Consider the following 18,370-nt stretch of genomic DNA (forward strand, 5'->3'; position numbering starts at 1 on the left):
GTGGATTATTACTAGGAAAAACAGGAAATGGTTGGTTACCATGCCAGGTTGGAATAATGACTTTTTGACATTTTCCTCCTTACTCATTTTGACATCTTGTATAGTATACCTTGATATAAATATCAAACTCAAGCTTTGCACAGACATGGTAAGAAGTGAGAGAGATCATCATAAAAAAGGAATATAGACTTAGCTATCTCAATGGCAAGGGTATGGATTCTTCTCTTATCACTTTCCATTGTAGGGTTGATGAAGCAGTTGGTGTTGGTGGAAGCAGATTTGCCTGCTATTTACATATTTGGTGATTCAACAGTAGATGTTGGGACAAACCCTCATTTGAGTGAGAGTCTTGCTCAAGCTAACATGTCTTTCAATGGGATTGATTATCCTTTCTCTAATGCAACAGGGAGGTTCAGCAATGGCTACAACACTGCTGACTTGATTGGTATTGAAGAATGCATATCTACTCACTAAGAGCATCATTTACTCATATACATATTTTTTTTTATGTATATCTATATCCATATCAATATCTATGTGCATGTTTAATTATAGAGTGTGGGGCAGTAAGAACATCTTATGTAACTATTTTATGTTTATTTAGGTATCATTTGGCATATCTTATATTGGTATTCAAGAATGCACATCTACTCACTAAGAGCATCATGTACTCATATACATATTTCTTTTTTATGTATATCTATATCCATATCCATATCAATATCTATGTGTATGTTTAATTATATAGTGTGGGGCAGTAAGAACATCTTATGTAACTATTTTATGTTTGTTTAGGTATTATTTAGCATATCTTATATTAGTACATTTTTATTTTTTTATTTTTTTAGATCATATCACTTTTTTATTTTTTTACACATCTTTCAATAGAACATGGAAAAAATATTCTTAGTTAAAGCATTGCAAACACCCTCTTAGAGTGTGGGGGCAACTATGAACACCCCTGTATCTATTTTATATATAAACATATATATATATATATATATGTTTAATTAATTATATAGTGTGGGACCAGCATATGTATACTCAGTCACCAAATTCATCAGTGTTTCCGTCTTTAAGTATTCTTAGTACTACCCATTAAAATTTTTTTAAAAAATATTCTTAGTACTATTTTTTGGTTAAAAATCCTATGAAGATATAACATAAATCCGAGCTCCTCTTTATTGATGTACTCTTCTTTTATGATTTCATCAATAAAGATTTCTTCTTACTGATCAAAAAATAATAATAATAATAATAATAATAATAATAATAAATGGTAAAGTTATATTTCTTTTTCTCTTTAATAACTATTGTACGGGGAGGAAATATTTATCGCTCTCCGTACTTCTTGAGTTCAATTTCTGTGTTGCTCTAAGTAACGTTATTCAACTTGAGAATAAAACGACGGTAAGTTACTTGGCAGGTGTGCAGGTGGAAAACTCCTCTAACGATCGAATTAGCACACTAGGAGAAGAAAGAAGAGAGAAAGGAGACAAAAGACATGTAACTCTAATAACAAGAATTCTAGACTTGTTGCATGGAGGCGTCACGCAGTTTATATAATTTCTACATGCACCACTGTAACGCTCCAACCCTTCACATGTCATCAATATTGTCCACTTTGGGCCACGCCCGCACGGAGTTATTTTTCTCAATGGATCACCCATCTTAGAACTACTCCAGCCTAAGTACACTTAACTGGGGAGTTCTGTTAGAGATTTCACCACCCTAGAAAAGGTCTTGATGTTATATAAGGATTCAGGTTTTTACTTTTATAGCACAGGAACTCTCCCTCAATTCCCAATGTGGGACACCGGGATCTTACAATAAACCAAGAAATGTTGTTGAGAGGGTTTGAACCCAAGATCTAAGCCCACCATATTTGTATTTTTATTTTATCTATTTTAAACTCAATTTATATTTAGTTGCCTACAGGAAAAAAACTAAATGTCACCGTATCTCGGGAAGCTACCCCTTCGTCTCGGTGTGGGTGGAACTACTTGTCTTGTCCCGTAATAAGAATTAAATATATTTTTGTTTGTGTTTGGTAGACACGTAGGTGTCAAATCTTATACTCATACCAGTGTACTTGTATACTGACCCGTTTTGTCTCTTGGCATATTGGGTGCGTTCTGTTTGAGCGCAACTGAGCTTCTTTTACATGATTAGTTAGGACTACGATGGTGACGAAAAATAACTACGATTGTAGAACATGTCTTTCGAACTTCTTTTGTTTTCTGGAGTTTAGTATTGATATTAGTTTATTTTTATTTTTTTTTGTGACCTTAGTATTTTGACCATTTGGCACTGTGGGTTATTTTTCAACTTTACATTATTTACGTTGTTTTGACTAGTTGTTGCTACTTTAATATTTGAGGTATTGGATAGTTTAGTTGGTGTTTATTAATTTTCTTTTTAATCCCTTGTATTTTTTTTTTTTTTTGAGCATTAAAATTTAAATTAACCTTATGGAGACGACAACATTTAGATTTTCTTTCACTCCTTGGATTTGGATGATGGAATATTGATTGGAGTTTAGTTCTAATTTAATATTTAATTGTCTAAATTTTGGGACCTAACAACCACTCTGCTCGTCTTTTCCTACATACGTAGAGGTACTATCCCCTCTTCATCTTACACATGTATGTGACAATATAGTCAAATCGAATCGACAAAATAACTTAACGGTATTGATGCGCACGGATGGTAGGATCTTCCCCTCAACTCCTGATTGGGCCATATGGCAACCTCTGCCGAGCTACCCTTAGCGCGATGCTGCAATCCACCTTTGGAACCGCACTATTTGCTCAATCCTGTCAAATGCCCACAACAAATGCTTCACCGAACTCTTCAGCTCGATTGCTCCCACGATCGGCTGAGCCTAATTCATCAAGGACAAATCTCATCCAAATGGAACCTCGTTCAAGTACGTGATCCCAATTCGACCAAGCTAGCACTTTGGCCTAATCCACTTCGGGCCGTTCTATCCCAGACATGCAGTCCCCAAGTCTGGCTCAAGCCCAAACTAGCTCGGCCCATAAGTTCGGCCTAAATCCCCCTCTCAACTATATAAGTTAGTGATCAATATTTTTAATATGGTATCTGTGGCCATGTTGATGATATAATATAAATAATAAAATTATTTGTCTCACTTTTACAATTTTGAATTTTACATGAAATGGTGGTCAATATTTCAATAGCCCATGTCCCAAATAGAGTTCACTTATATCATACTTTAAGATTCTAGTGTATTGAGATTTTGATGTCATTCTATGATTGTGAGTAAATTAGAACAAGGACACACGTTTTTTTGAAAGAAAATATCCAACCGTCACTTCTTGAGGCATAGGAATCTCAACGCATAATTCAACAAACGTGAGTATTGTTTCGAGGCAGGGACAGTGTATCTTCTGCTAGAATTTAGGTTAATTTTGCCAAATAATTTTGATCTTCAAATGTTCTGCATGCCACATTAAATAAAAAAGATAAGGCCATCTGATTAATTTTTTTTTTAATGATGTTTGTTTGTTTGCTTAGTGAGGCTGCTGGATAAAACTCATTCACGGAGTCCGCCACCTTTTCTGTCTCTTCTAGAGAGCATGACGTACTTCAAGAGAGATCTAACCAGGGGAGCCAACTTTGCATCTGGAGGCTCTGGAATTCTTGATTCAACTGGGAATGCTACATATGTAATCTTTCTTCTTCTTCTTCTCTCCCTCTCCTTTTTATTATCATACACTCAAAATTTCTAACTTTTGTTATAAATATTTTTCACTTCAACATATAAACATTTTAGGAATTAAACTTTTTGTCCACAAAAATAAAATTTGGTTAGAAAAAAAATATATATTAAAAGACCACTTTCAATCCACACAAAAAGTTCATTTTGAAAAGTTAAATAAAAATTGCATTTTCTGAGACAACAATTTCATACCAAAGACTTGTTTTTTTTGAGAGAAAAGTTTGGGTACTAAAACAATAGTAATTCATTATTACTTTTGTCACAAATTATTTGTCTGACACAAAAAATGTTACTTAAAAGTAACATATTCTCATGCCAAAATTTTGAATTTGTTTTTCATATATACTTAAAGAGATCTTTTAATTGGTGCAAAAGAAATTTAAAATTTTGTTACAAGGTTACAATATTTTTAAGTTCTCATTTTTTATTTATTTTTTATTTTTTGTATTGGACAAACAATTTAGGACGGCAGGAGTCAGTGGCAGAACTGGGATTTTGATTTATGGGGGGCACCATTAATCCTTAGCAATATTAATTACCAAACTTAACCAAATCTAATTTTTATTTGGTGATAGAATGACCAATGATCAACGTGATATGAAAATTATGTGCCTTAGATATGTTTTAATTAACCGATTCTTTTTTATTTACTATATTAGTTACTAAATATGATGATAATCACAATTGAAGAAGAAGAAGAAGAAGAAGAAGATAGATGTAGAGAAAAACAAGAGACAAATGAGAGAGATAGAAATAATTATAAGAGAATATTTTGATAAAATTAAACATTTATAATGGTAAATTATAAGGAGTTTATTAAAAGGAAGGAGAAAAAAGATGATATATAAACATTTTAAAATATATTTGAAAATTAAAAGGAAGTTAAATGAAAAAAAATTTTCTAATCAGAGGTAAAAGTGTAATTTTTAAAAACTGAGAGGGGGCACATGTCCCTCTAGACCCTTGTAGCTCCGTATTCCTAGTAAGTACCAAATATTCAATTTTATCACTAAAAGTAAAATAATGACATTTTTAGCAATTAAAATATTTCGCTCATAAATTATTTTCTCTAAAACCTTAATTATTTGTTTGGTTTTTTCAAGATACATATAACACTTTTTATTTGAAAATTGTAAGGCAAAACTAACTTGAGAATTTACATATATAATTACATGTATGGTTGTTTGTTGAACAAACAGAGAAAGGTGGTCCCATTAGGAGAGCAAATCCAACAATTTTCAACAGTTCGGCCAAACATAACAATAATATTGGGTCCAGACAAAGCGGATAAGCTGATCTCAAACTCCTTATACCTCATAAGTGTTGGAGGGAATGACTTCTTTGATTATCAACGTTACAACAGCACCACAATGCTTCCTGAGACCTTCATGACCATTCTCCTCAATGCCTATGCAACCCATTTGGAGGTCCCAATTCTTATACCCTCTCTCTCTCTCTCTCTCTCTCTCTCTCTCTCTCACAGTTGATATTTGAATACGTGCTAAGTACTGAGAAAATTTATTTAGAAAAATACTCAGAAAATACAATGAATGGTTGAGATTTATTTCGTGTATCAGTGTTATTGTACAATAATTAGATCTAAGTCACACATCAATTTTCTAGAATATTTTTTTGAATTGTTAAGCTTCATGATTTGAATATACTAATAAAGCTGTGTTTGGATTTTATATTTTTCTTCTTTTTTAAAGGGTTGGTCTACTGGTCAAGGTTTGGAGTCTGAGGGTGTACTCCTTCCATAGTTTCAAGATCGAAACTTCTAGAGTACAAATAATTTATTGGGGTTAGTCCAGACAGGGTTTTACCCCGACTTTAAATGGGCCTTCATGAGTGGACGGTGAGATTGATTTTCTGAATTAGTTAGTCCTTAGGGCCGGAGACTGACCTCTTGAAATTTATAAAATATGAATTTTTTCTTATAATTTTGAAAATTACAAATTTTTCTTTGTCATAATTTTTTATTTAATATAATTAATGTAAAAAAATGAAATTTTTGATTACTCTCCTATACAACAGTAAACTTATTAGAATTGATAATTGAAATATATTTATAATATAATTAAAAATTATTAATTGTCTTAAACATTTATAAATAAAAAAGGTACCAAAATTGTCAATTAAAATATATTTATGACATAATTGAAAATTATTAATTGACTTAATGGTTTATTAATAAAATGGGTCATGTTTTATGTGATTCAAAATTTGAAAGGTTGAGATATAATTTTCAAAATCACTAATCTTTATTTTAAACAAATTTCAAATAGTATATTTGTAATTTACCCTATTCTAAATGTATTGTTTGTTAATTATATATAAATCATTTTTTTTTTCCTAATTAGATATTGTTGTTAAATTGGCAGGATCTTTACACCCTAGGAGCCAGAAAATTTGCGATAATAGGTGTTCCCCCAATTGGGTGTTGCCCAGCTGAACGTGTTGTAAATCTAAAGCTAAATGCTAGTGATGGATGTTTTGAGCAAATGAACGACTTGGCTCGATCTTTCTACAATGCGACTGAGACCCTCTTGAATTCCTTCACCTCACAATTCCAAGGAGTCAAGTACTCACTCGGCAATGCATTTGACTTGACCATGACTATCATCAACAACCCATTAGTATTTGGTATGCGTTCTTCTCTAGTAATATAAAAACGATTTTATTAACGAGTGCCTTAAGGTTTATTTAGTTGGATGATTTAATAAGAAAAATGAAAAAAAAAAAAAAAAGAATTAATATAGGATTCAAATTTCAAGCTATGTTTGGTTGGAATTTTTTTTTTTTTTTTTTTTTTTTTGGATACAGAAAAAGTTTAGGAGGAGGGGAGGCTACCCCATTCCAGGGCCAAAGAAAGCGTTAGGCAATATCGCCCACCAACAAAAGACTGCCGGTAGCAGGACTCGAACCTAAGCCAAATGGGTGAAGGGAAAAAAAAAAAATGAAAACCCGTAATTGAACCCAAAAAAAAAAAGCGAAATTGAATTTCCCTCATTTCTTTTCCCCTATGGTTTCCATAATAACTAAACAAAAAGTGAAATTGTGTTTCCTTTTATCTTTCTATTTTTTTTATTAAATCTTTCAACCAAACGCAATCTAAGGACACTAGTTAAGGTTACATTAAATGAAGTCAACCACTTCCAATAGTATAGAATTTAGAAAAAATAATGAATGTTTTATTGGAAAAAATTTAATTCTTTTGTAATAAGACCAAAATATCCTTTTTCTATTGAGTAATTTTCTTTAAGGCCCGTTTTTCAACTATAAAATTTAAAAATTAAAAAAATTGAGTCAGTTTTTTTTTTTCCCCCATTAAACACGAAAGCAAATCAAAATCTATATATAAAAAAAAATCATAAAAAAATAAATTATTTTTGTCTTCTTTAAACTCTTACCAAAAAAATTCAAAAAATTAAACGCAAAAATAAACTCTTCCTTTTAAAAATCTAACTAAATCAAATTTTTTTATCTTCTATTTAAAAAAGAAAATGAACATTTTTAAAACATGGTTTTAGAAAATCAGTATTATTATTTTTTAAAAAAATACGTTTTTTTATGTTATTCATTGAAAAATGGTATGGTAGATAAGTTATATTATAGAAGTTTAATTAATAACTTTAAAACTAAAAATGCAAAATAATAATAATAAGTAAAACATTATTTTTTTCAACCAAACATAAAAAATTACCTGAAAAGTTTAAAAAAAGAAAAAAAAAATTATTCAAAAGAAAGAGAATATTTTGATCTTATTACAAAAGAATTAAACTTTTTACAGTCAAACATTCATTTGTTTTTCTAAATTCTATACGAGTGAAGTGAAAGTGGTTGATAGTTCCTATATTTTTTGACCTATAAATTTAAACTTAATCATCTATCATAATATAAATCATTCTCTCGCATAAGGTGGGTTTCAAAATATATATATATATATATATATATATATATTTTGAGTTTCACACTCATATTAAATGATTGCGTACAATTTTGTGATTGATTTTTGTGTAAATAAAATAATTGATATAAAAACACATATCTTCCCTATACTATGCATTTTGCGTCATTTTAATTATCAATTTTGTAGTTTTGTCAATTTTATCCTTAAAGGTTTCAATTTTAGTCAAAATTGCTTAATTTGAAACATTCTTATAAATTATTAACTGAATATTAAAATACAATCATAGTCCTTAAAACATGTGTTATGTGTGGCTTGAGTCCCTAAAGTTTGGTTTTTTTCAATTTTGTTCATAAACGTTGTAGTGTAAAGAACAAAAACATGAAAGGGATTAAATTGATAAAATTAAAACGTGGGAACCGAAACGAAATGGAGTAGACTATAAATGTATTTTACTACTAGTCCATGAACTATTTCAATGACTCATTTGAAATTGAATCAACTTGACTCAATTTGAAAACTTTAGAAAGGAAGACAAAATTAAAGTTTGAAAAAATCAAAATGACAACTCATTTTAAAAATCAATAGCTGCATTTAATCCCTTATATTATGAACCACAAGAAGCATACTAGGTATCGACGAAGATTAAACAAGATCAATCTAATTGGTTTTTCTATAATTTGAACTTTTTTTTTTTTTTTTTTTTTTTGGGATCGGCCTATAATTTTGAACTTGTTAGGTATCAAGGATGTTAAAACAGCTTGTTGTGGAAATGGAACACTCAATGGAGAAGGGCAATGCACACCATTGGCGAACCTATGCCCTAATCGGGAAGAGTACTTGTTCTGGGACTTTGTTCATCCGACTCAAGCCGTCTCTTGGTTAGCTGCCCTCACCCTTTATGGTGGAGCACAACAATTTGTGACCCCTATGAATTTTAGCCAATTAGCTCCCATTGACATCTAAGATGACAAACACTCACTCTCTACAGTTCTCTATACCAAAAATCTCTATCCTTCTATCCTTATTACACTTATGTATCATCACATTTCAATTGTCACAAACAAAAACATTGATTATCAGCCATATCTACACTTAATCTTCCTAAAAGAGTGTTGGCTTGTCTTTGTCTCATAAGTGATGGATGGTCCTTTGATTGTTAAGATACCTTGGAAATGCAACTTCTTTAGTTTTGTCTCCCACTCTATGTTCATTTGCTTCAAATTTTGGCTACTTAGTTTTTACACTCGTGTGTATCCTGTCCAAATACTTAAGGAAAATTCCAATTGGTATACATATAAAATAGGTAAAAATAAAAATATGCAAACATGTGTGAGAATATATGAAAAGTATATTGAAAGTTTATTATTTTAACATTTTAACAACAGCTTTAGCATGACCCAATTTTTTAAAGCAGTTCTATAGATCACAAAAGTGTGACATCGATTTTTCCCACCAAAACATGATGGACAATTAGTTCAGTAAAGCCCACCTCACTTTTTTAATAATTATAATAATAAACAATGGCTAAATGCAAATTCATTGCATCAGTAGATTTATTAAATTCTAATTTGTAGAAGTAATGTGTGACATCCTAGCCCATGGACGATGAATTTTCATTTTAACTTTATTAGGTCCAAAATCTAGGAAGAACTTCAAGGCCAAAGCATTTGCCATTTTTTGATGAAGTCTATGAAGCAATCCTTCAAATTTCATGTGTTTGAACTTACAAGAATTCTATTTATCAATGTTTGATTAATTAATGTTTTAGTATTCACATGCTTAGCACAACCATTGTGGGTAAGAAACTAAGCACTCACATGAGGCTGAGGGGTTGGTTGTTTGGGTGCGAGTAGTAATAGTAGGGGTAGTTTGTACTTTCCGAATCTCTCTCGATGCACTTCATCTTCCTGTACTCTTAATTTCATGTTGTTAATGAAATTTTTCTTTGCTGATCAAAAAAAAAAAAAAAACATGTGCTCATAGCAGCCCTTTTGTCATTGGACTTTTGAGCATGTAGTTAACAATGTTGTTTCTTCGATAGCAACTCCACTTAGGTATCTATATGGGAGTGTTGGCTTCTTGAAAGTCAATTCAAGAAATGTGTATAGAATAATTATGTAAAATAATCTAATTATTTAATAAATAACATTCAAGATAATTTTAATTGTCATATGTACATTGTGTATTATTGTTGACCTGGCAACATCATTGAATTAAAGTTTTTTTTTTTTTTTTTAAATGTTCTTAAGAGTTAAAAATATGAGACATGCACTTCTTAGTATTTCATTCTTAAATGTTTTTAGTCATGAAATTATTACTAAGGCCTATTGTGAAAAACTACAAAAAAAATAAACTCTTCTCAATAATTTTTTAACGTCTTTTCGTAAAAGATCAAAAAGACACTTAAAATATTAATTTTCAAAAGAAAAAGTCTAAGAACATAATAAGTCTCAAACAGATAATACATGGATGTGACATACATATTTGCAACTATAGATGCAAACATTTTTTGTTTCATAATTGTGTATTCTGTGTTTGGAACTTTTTGTGTTTCTAGCATCTCTCTTCACCAAACAATCCTTAAACAAACTTGTGGATATTTGTTAGAAACAAGTTCACTGAACATGATCACTTATGAATATCGATTAATGAGTTTTAAATTACACCCGCACAAGTTATATCGGTTAGATTGAACAGTTTCTATAACTTATTTGCTCAATAAGAACACGTATGATGGAATGATTAAATTGTATGGTAATTGTAAATTAAAGGGGTCAACTTGTTAATTCATAGTATATGTAAGGTGATCATTATAAGCTATAAAGTATCACTTACGATTTGCCATGAAGTTTACTAAAATGATTTTATTTATGTTGTGACACAATATTATGTCAAAGAATTTACCGATGAATCAAATACACATGACAACGCTACAAAACTTGTTCTCACCATGTAGATGTTAGCATGCAAGACTAAAGAGAAAATATGTTCAAAGTTCAATTAATTTCATAACAACCACAAATGATAAACAATCTACAAACGATACATAAGATACAATATTCTCCATGACGACTCATGAATATCTGTGATCTCATAGTTTGATTAAGATTATAGAAAAGTGGATCCACAATCTCTACAATAAACACATAAAATTAAATAGATAATCTCAAACTGTACTTACTATCAGTAGACCACCTAATCCTCATGATCTGTGAAACACACATGGAGAAGAATTATGAGCTTCAAAACAAAACAATTTCAATAAACAAAATAATTTGTTAACAATATGATTAAATATACCATAAGTTCAATGATCCAAAGTTAAAACCAATTTAATAATTCAATACAACAGTCTAATATTTGACGGTTCAATACACAAATTCTTTTTCTTTTTTTCTATTTTTAAACTATGGCCACCTTTGACCATGGCAAGGCCTAAAATCACTTATAGCTTGATAAAGTCACTTATTTTGGCTTCTTTTTTTCCCCATATTGTAGAGGGTGAATCTCAAAAATGTTAAAGATTTCCCTCGTAAAAAATAGTTTGTGTCAATATTAATTTACCGCCATTGGTTTTAGGTCAGCTAATTCTCATTATCTATGAAACACAAGGTTTATGAACTAGAGAAACTAGTAAGTCAACAATTACCAATTGTTCATCAATGAAAGAACACACTAACCCTATGTTAACCCTATTCATGATTTCATGCATGAAACATAAACACAAGGGCTTAGGGCTTTCCAAGAAAGTGAATCTTGATGTGTGACTGAGCCCTCCATAGCCTCTCCTTTGTCTCTCAAGGTAGGGTCTTCCTATGTGATGGTATGGTGATTATGGTTTCTTTCTATATGACTAAGGAACACAGTTTTGTAAGGTTAATAAGAAACCTATTCACTAATTAGTTTTGCTAAGATGTCCCTCTACCAATATTAATTGGTAACACTCTCTATTATGAGTAATTATTCTATTTTCTGAGAATACTTGTTGATTTTGTGTCCACCCAATAGTAGGGTCCAAAAAATAAAAGATATAGTGGACAAATCACAAAATACTATTAGATGGGCTAAAAGGGCATACAGCTATATGATATTTCCGACTTGCTGTCCGTGGTACTGCAAACTTGCTTGATAATTTCTACTCTCAGAAGAATAATTGTTACCATGACATTAATAACAATGCAAGCTTGTCATTGAAAAACAAGAGGAAAACTACTAAGAAGTTTAAAATTTACTTTGAAATCAATTCTGAAATAAACAAGTAATCACTGCTTTATGGTGGGATAATTTTGTTGCCAAATAAATCACAAAAAATCTAGATTAATGTAATAACTTCTGATATACTAAGTTTACATCAACAGATTACCATATTAACTTTGAATCTGTGATACATAAGTAATCAAGCTCGATTAGGTTGTGAGATGTACAATAGGACGATAGTTTTGTTGTCAAATAAATCACATAAAATTAATCACAAACAAGAAAACTAAACTACTATAATAATTTCAAATATACCAATTTTACATCAACATATTATCATAATAACTTTGAATCTGCAATACCAAAGTAATCAAGCTCGATCACATTGTGAGATGTACAGTCGCAGGATAATTTTGATGCCAAATAAATCACACAAAATCAATCACAGACAAAAAAGATAGATTACCATAATAACTTTAAATCTTAATTAAGCTCGATCAGGTTGTGAGATGTACAAGGTACAATAATTTTGTTACCAAATAAACCACATAGAATCAATCACAAACAAAACAAACTACATTATTGTATTAACTTCATTTATATTACGTTTACATCAACAAATTACTGTAATAACTTTGAATCTGGCGATATAGAAGTAATTGAACTCGGCAAGGTTGTGAGATGTTCAGCAGTAGAATAATTTTGTTGCTAAATAAATCATACAGAGTCAATCACAAACAAGAAAACTAGATTATTGTAATAACTTTAGATTCAGATATTCTAAGTTTACATTAATAAATTATCACAATAAATTTGATTCTGCAATACAAAAGTAATCAAGTTTGATCAGATTATGAGATGTACAATAATATTCAGGATCTACATTGATATTGTTAAGCTCAAAGTGAACAGAAGATCTAAAGGACAGTCATAATCTTCCAAACAACCAATTCAAAAGGAGAAATGTAAAGTGGGAATGTCACAAGTTACTAGAATCACCCAATGCACCCTGCAAACAATATTTCTCAATTGAATCAAACTCTCCAAAGGCTCCCTCCAAAAACCTATTTTCAGAACAACTCCCCATCTGATCCTCATCCTCCTCATCTCCCACCATTACTACCTCTCCCTTTGCTTTCTCATCTTCCTCCATAGCAGCGGGCACGTGACCTTCAAACAAAGTCATGTGCCCAACCAACTTATCCCTCCGCAAGAAGCTCGTGCCACACGAACACCTAAACCTGGACTCACCGCAGTGCTTGAAATGGCTCTTCAGATCAGCCAATACAGAGAAACTCTTCCGGTTGCATCGAGTACACGAATACATCTTCGGACAATGGCTCCTTCTATAATGATTCTTTGCGCAAACAACCGATTTCAATGGCCTAAATTTTTCGTTCAATTGGTTCCTCTCACATCCAATAAACGGACACGAAAACCGTGCTCTCTTCTTCCACAACTCGGAGCTCTTGGACTGGTTTTCGTGTGTTAGGATATGAATCCGCAAATTCGCATACCGCTTGAATTCCTTCCCGCAGAGATCGCAACAATGTTTTCGAGCACCTAACAGTTGCGCGGAACTGAACTCGATTATCTCCCATGGATCATTGCTTTCAATCGCTTCTCTGGTTTTGTAACCTCCATTGATATTCATCGTATGGTTCTCTAAGAAATTCAGATCTGAGGCGATTTCTTCTGGCTGAGTCGCGAGGAGCGCGGCGCCGTTGATGATGACCTGATCGACGGCGGAGGAGATCTCGTCGGAGACCATTTCGGACTGATGTTTGGTGAGGAGAGTGTTGTTGTTGATTGAATCGGAGAGAAATCGTTTGAGAGACTCCATTTTTGACTGGATTGTTGAGAGGTTGAGGAGGATGGGGATGCGAGGGTCGGCGCGCCGCCGGACTGCGGCTGCCGGGAAATAAGTCCGGTGGAGGCGGCTGGTGGTTGTGGTGGTGGATTGTGAGTGGGGTCTGGGTTTTTGGACAATGCACTAGGGTTTGACATCCTTGCTGCGAATGATACGTGGTGAAGGGTTTGTTTGTGAAGCTTATTAATAAGGGCTTTTTACCATTTGTCCCCTAAGAGAGTATTAAATTACAATCAGCTCCTTAGAAGATTAAATGGATTGAATTGATGTGTAAAAATTGTAAAGAAAATTAATTAGCTTTCATAATCTATTTGATAAATTAGAGGAAATATTGAATTTTTAAACATCTTTCAGCTAAATTTGGAAAGTGAATTTTTATTTATTACTTACACAATTCAATAATCACTTTCCCAAAACTAGAAATCTAATTCTTCACTTTGCATGACAATCTCATATTTATAGAGAATGATAAATTTATGGTGGTAGTATGTAATTTTAATTGACTCGATTTTAATTATGAATTTATGATTTTATCTCAATTTGGTTCAATTGATACAATTTTTAGCCTTTTTTTATAAAAAAAATATACATAGAGGTGTCACGTGTCATATTTTTAAAGGCAAAATTATAAACTTACTCAACTCAGTTAGTTAATATCAACTAATTTAGTGATAATTTTCTTTAAAAAGTATTAACAATATTATTAATTTGAACAAATTGAAACAAAATATAAAATTAATAGTCAAAATTGAGTCAATTGAAAGTGTAGAGACCAAAATGATACAAAATATAAAATATAAGAATCACCTGTATAATTTGTCACATAGAGAAATATTAACAATTTAAATAATAAATAAATATATGGTGTCGCTATATTTAAAATTTTCTCATTTTGATGGGGAGTTTCTAAAGAAACCAAATGCAAAGTTAAAAATTTTCTTTTTTTTTCTATTTTTTATATATCTTTTCGTAAAAAATTAAAAAGTCATTCCGAATATATTAATTTTTTTATATCATATTTTAGCTAAAAAGTCAAAAAAATTACAAAAAAACATGTTCCCAAATGAGGCCTTAATGAGTTTCAAAACATGTCTAAACTTGACTCGTTTATATAATGAGCTAATCTTAAACGAGTTTTTAATGATCTATACACAAATCAAGCTCAAATAACTTGATTTTTTATAATGCATATATGATATCTAGCCGAGTAGTAAATTGTTCAAGTTTTTTTTTTTGATCAGCAAAAAAACTTCATTGATGTAAAAGCTAGTACAAGGTACGAAAGAAATTACACCAATAAAGAAAAGAGGAGTGCAGGAGCATCACAATGAGGTAAATGATCCCAACTAGGTTGGCACCAAAGAACCCATCCTATCATTTGCTAGCACCCCAAGGTTGGTGAGGAACCAACGAAAGAGACAGACCACAAACCAAACCAAACCACACAACCCGGACCTCACAAACCAGCAGAGTAAACAGAACAAAAAAAACACCACCCAAACAGATAAAAGTCTGTTTTAGCCAGCAGTCCACCCATGGTGGCAGATCAGACTAAAAACCAAAGCTGCTATGCTGTACCAACAAGCATAACAGATCAACATACACAGCCAGACTGCTATGCCGCACCAATATGCAGTCCATCCATGCTGCACCCAAGCTGTAGAAGTAGCAACAGCCACCATCTTGGTGCATACCCAACCCAGCAAGCTTAACAGCACAGCAGTAGTAAAAAATCTCCAGCAGGCTATTGATCAGGTTATTCACACAGAAGTGGTGCTGGGCTGTAATATGGGGTCTACTGATCAGGTTATTCACACAGAAGTGGGCCCATCAGCCCTGTTGAACAAGGGACTGAACAAGTCAGTAACCGGGAGGAAGGAAGGTAAACACAATCGGAACCGTAAAAGGAGTTCCTGCGTAGGGAAGAAGGATCCCCAGCGTCATGTTCCATCAGTTCCTGCGCAATCACCAGAAATTGGGAGAGACAAAGGAAAGAAAGTGGCTGTGGCTTTTGGTAGATCAACTGGGGAGCACTTATTGTTGGAAAATAGAGCAAGAGTGTACGAGTGTGGTCAAGTTTCGGGTAGTAAAATAAAGGGGCAAAGTCAACGAAGAATGAGGAAATTGCGCTCCACTCATCAATTCTGCCAAGGATTTCACAGAGGAGCTATATTCAGAGCTGCAGCAGCTGTGATGTCATCATCTCTGTCAATCAGTAGTGGGGCTTATAAACAGACTTTAAGCCGAAATGAAGCTCAAGAAACCGTGAAGGTAGGGAAAGTTCTGGGTATTGACTTTGGGGCTGACGAAGAGAGTGTTACCCAAAAAATTTCGGAGATGGACAGGCAAGATGAGGAAAGACTAACCGAAAAAGGGGTGAATGGTGGTGCTTAAGTCTGCACCTATATGGGACTTTTGCAGTCGAAGTTTGTTCCATAATGAAAGTTCTATCATGGAATGTTAGAGGCTTGGGTAAGCCTGAGAAAAGGAGGAGGATCAGAAATTTCATAAAGTCAAAAGGGGTGGATATGGTGTTGATTCAAGAAACTAAAAAGTCAAGTATTGATGAGAGATTTGTCAGATCTCTATGGGCAGAAGATGAACTGGGATATATGGAGGTGGATGCAGAAGGGAGTGCAGGGGGTCTGTTATGTCTATGGAAACCTCATGTATTTCAGGTGAAGAATTGTTGCAGCTCTAGGAATTTTATTTTGCTATCAGGTATGGTTTACTATAGTTTTGAGTGTGTTATTGGTAATGTCTATGCTCCTAATGATTGTAGAGCTAGAAGTCAACTGTGGAAGGTCCTTTATAATTTGAAAGCATCCTTTCCAAAACCTTGGTGTTTAGGGGGGGATTTTAATGAAATAAAAGCTATTGGAGATAGGAAAGGCTGTGTGAGAAGAGATAGGGGAATGCAGGAGTTCAATGAATTTTTGAATAATATTGAATTGGTTGATGTTCCTATGCTTGGTAGGAAATATACATGGAGTAATTCACTGTCAGGTGCATGTTGGAGTTCCAGAATCTACCTTGAGGACCAACATTGGATACCATCTCCTTCTCTGATCTTGGCCTACTACTTACCTTCCCTTGGGTCTTAACATTATTGGCCCAATCAGCTATAACAGGTTGGGCCACTACACCTTCATCTTCACTGCTGCTAATCTCATCATCAGAATTGCCCACTTCCTCAACTGGGTAGACATTCTCAGAAAGAGTTACCTTTCCTAAATCAGTCGGCCCACGCAACCCATGGTTTACAATATTATGGCCCCAGTCCTCTTGGTGTAAGTATTTTTGGCCCAACTCCACTTCGAGGTTCAACCCATGTAAATTTAGACTAGAACCATCCAATCTTCTCATACACCCAGGCGAGAAGACGTGCCCATCATTACCTTGTTCAGCTGGTTTGGAGGCATTAAATGCACTGCTACCTGCCACCATTTCCTTGCATGCTTCAACCTCGAGCTCCTTACCTACTATGCTACTAGACTCAGCCACTTCCGTATCACTCTTCCATTTTGCCTCTATTATACTGTCAACCCCACGTGTCAACTCTCTATTGGCCTCATTTTTGAATTGCTCTGAACCCTGAGCTGACCCACCTTCTCTGGATTGAGTTGACTCATCTCTGGGGTTCTGTAGTGGCTTACCAACCCGGTTGGAACCATGATCTTCACCTTTCTCCTTTGAATTGAGTGAGTTCATCTTATCTAAATGATTCAAACAGCTGCAACACTGATTTATGGTCTTTGCTTCGAGGCCCTGGACTTCCAAGACTCTCACTGGATGAGAGGAGTGTTTAGTCACCAGGTTGATAACACTGTTAACAGGTTCCATGCACTTGGTAAGGATCCTAAGCTTACCACATGCGAAGGACTGAGGCACATCTTCAGCACCATCAATAACTTCACCCCATATGCTACCAATCTTAACAAGATTGGACCTATTCCATAAATGTAAGGGAATGCCATAGCAGGTAATCCATACAAGTCTTTCCTGTGCCAGGGCAAGCTCTGGCCTCCATTGGATGATGTCATCACACCATTCATGGATAATTTCTCTGATAGACTTCATCCTTGTTACCATTTCCTCCTTGGAGTTGAAAGATAACACCACATCGCGACCACCTCCTTGTCTGGCTTCAAACCCTTCTATTCCCCTAGCATTAAGCTCAAACTTCAAACTAATGTTTACACATCTGACTTTTAGCCGGACTAGGACGCTGTCGTACAGCCACCCATTACCATACTCCTCGGCCTGAACTGTAATAGAGTCTTTGTCCTGTATCTGAATACCTCTTACCACGTCTGCGAACGTTTTGTTGTTGGTGAAGTGATGTGAGCCTCTCCGGAGTTCCTCTCTGAAATGTGATTGCGGTGGTTTTTGAGCATGGTACTTCCCCTGATCTCTGCTTCGTTCGTAAGCCGCAAGTTTCACGAATAACTTCTTATCATCCACCCATAGACCATCCGCCTTCTGCACAGCAACGTTTGCAGCTACCTCACAGCTATATCTTACAAACCCAAATCTAGTATTAGTATTCCTACGGCGTTTTTGTGGAATGAAACTATCTTTTACAACTCCAAACTTCCCAAACAGATTAAACAAGCCTATGGAATTCATTGAGTTAGGTAGATTATCC

General features: G+C 33.5%; 2 protein-coding genes across 2 annotated transcripts; one reads left to right on the forward strand and one right to left on the reverse strand.

Moving 5' to 3' along the window:
• The first annotated feature begins 201 nt into the window (after window positions 1-201).
• Window positions 202-8,618, forward strand: LOC114270966 (GDSL esterase/lipase At4g28780). Its single transcript, XM_028212595.2, has 5 exons — window positions 202-445; window positions 3,541-3,692; window positions 4,945-5,172; window positions 6,127-6,388; window positions 8,392-8,618. Exons 1-5 carry the CDS (start codon window positions 202-204, stop codon window positions 8,616-8,618), a joined length of 1,113 nt encoding a protein of 370 aa, XP_028068396.2.
• A 3,993-nt stretch (window positions 8,619-12,611) lies between these two features.
• Window positions 12,612-13,873, reverse strand: LOC114270965 (protein SENSITIVE TO PROTON RHIZOTOXICITY 2). Its single transcript, XM_028212594.2, has one exon. It carries the CDS (start codon window positions 13,693-13,695, stop codon window positions 12,832-12,834), a length of 864 nt encoding a protein of 287 aa, XP_028068395.2. The 5' UTR covers window positions 13,696-13,873; the 3' UTR covers window positions 12,612-12,831.
• Between the last annotated feature and the right edge of the window lie 4,497 nt (window positions 13,874-18,370).

This window comes from Camellia sinensis, chromosome 1 (genome assembly GCF_055761805.1).
Source record: "Camellia sinensis isolate YWXY chromosome 1, ASM5576180v1, whole genome shotgun sequence".
Lineage (NCBI taxonomy): Eukaryota > Viridiplantae > Streptophyta > Magnoliopsida > Ericales > Theaceae > Camellia > Camellia sinensis.

Bases quoted from the DNA above. Each gene is read 5' to 3' on its own strand.
- LOC114270966 (XM_028212595.2), top strand. From the start codon at position 202: ATGGCAAGGGTATGGATTCTTCTCTTATCACTTTCCATTGTAGGGTTG. The intron at 3,693-4,944 runs GTAATCTTTCTT...TTGAACAAACAG, and splicing joins CAACTGGGAATGCTACATAT to AGAAAGGTGGTCCCATTAGG. The intron at 6,389-8,391 runs GTATGCGTTCTT...TGAACTTGTTAG, and splicing joins CAACAACCCATTAGTATTTG to GTATCAAGGATGTTAAAACA.
- LOC114270965 (XM_028212594.2), bottom strand. From the start codon at position 13,695: ATGGAGTCTCTCAAACGATTTCTCTCCGATTCAATCAACAACAACACT.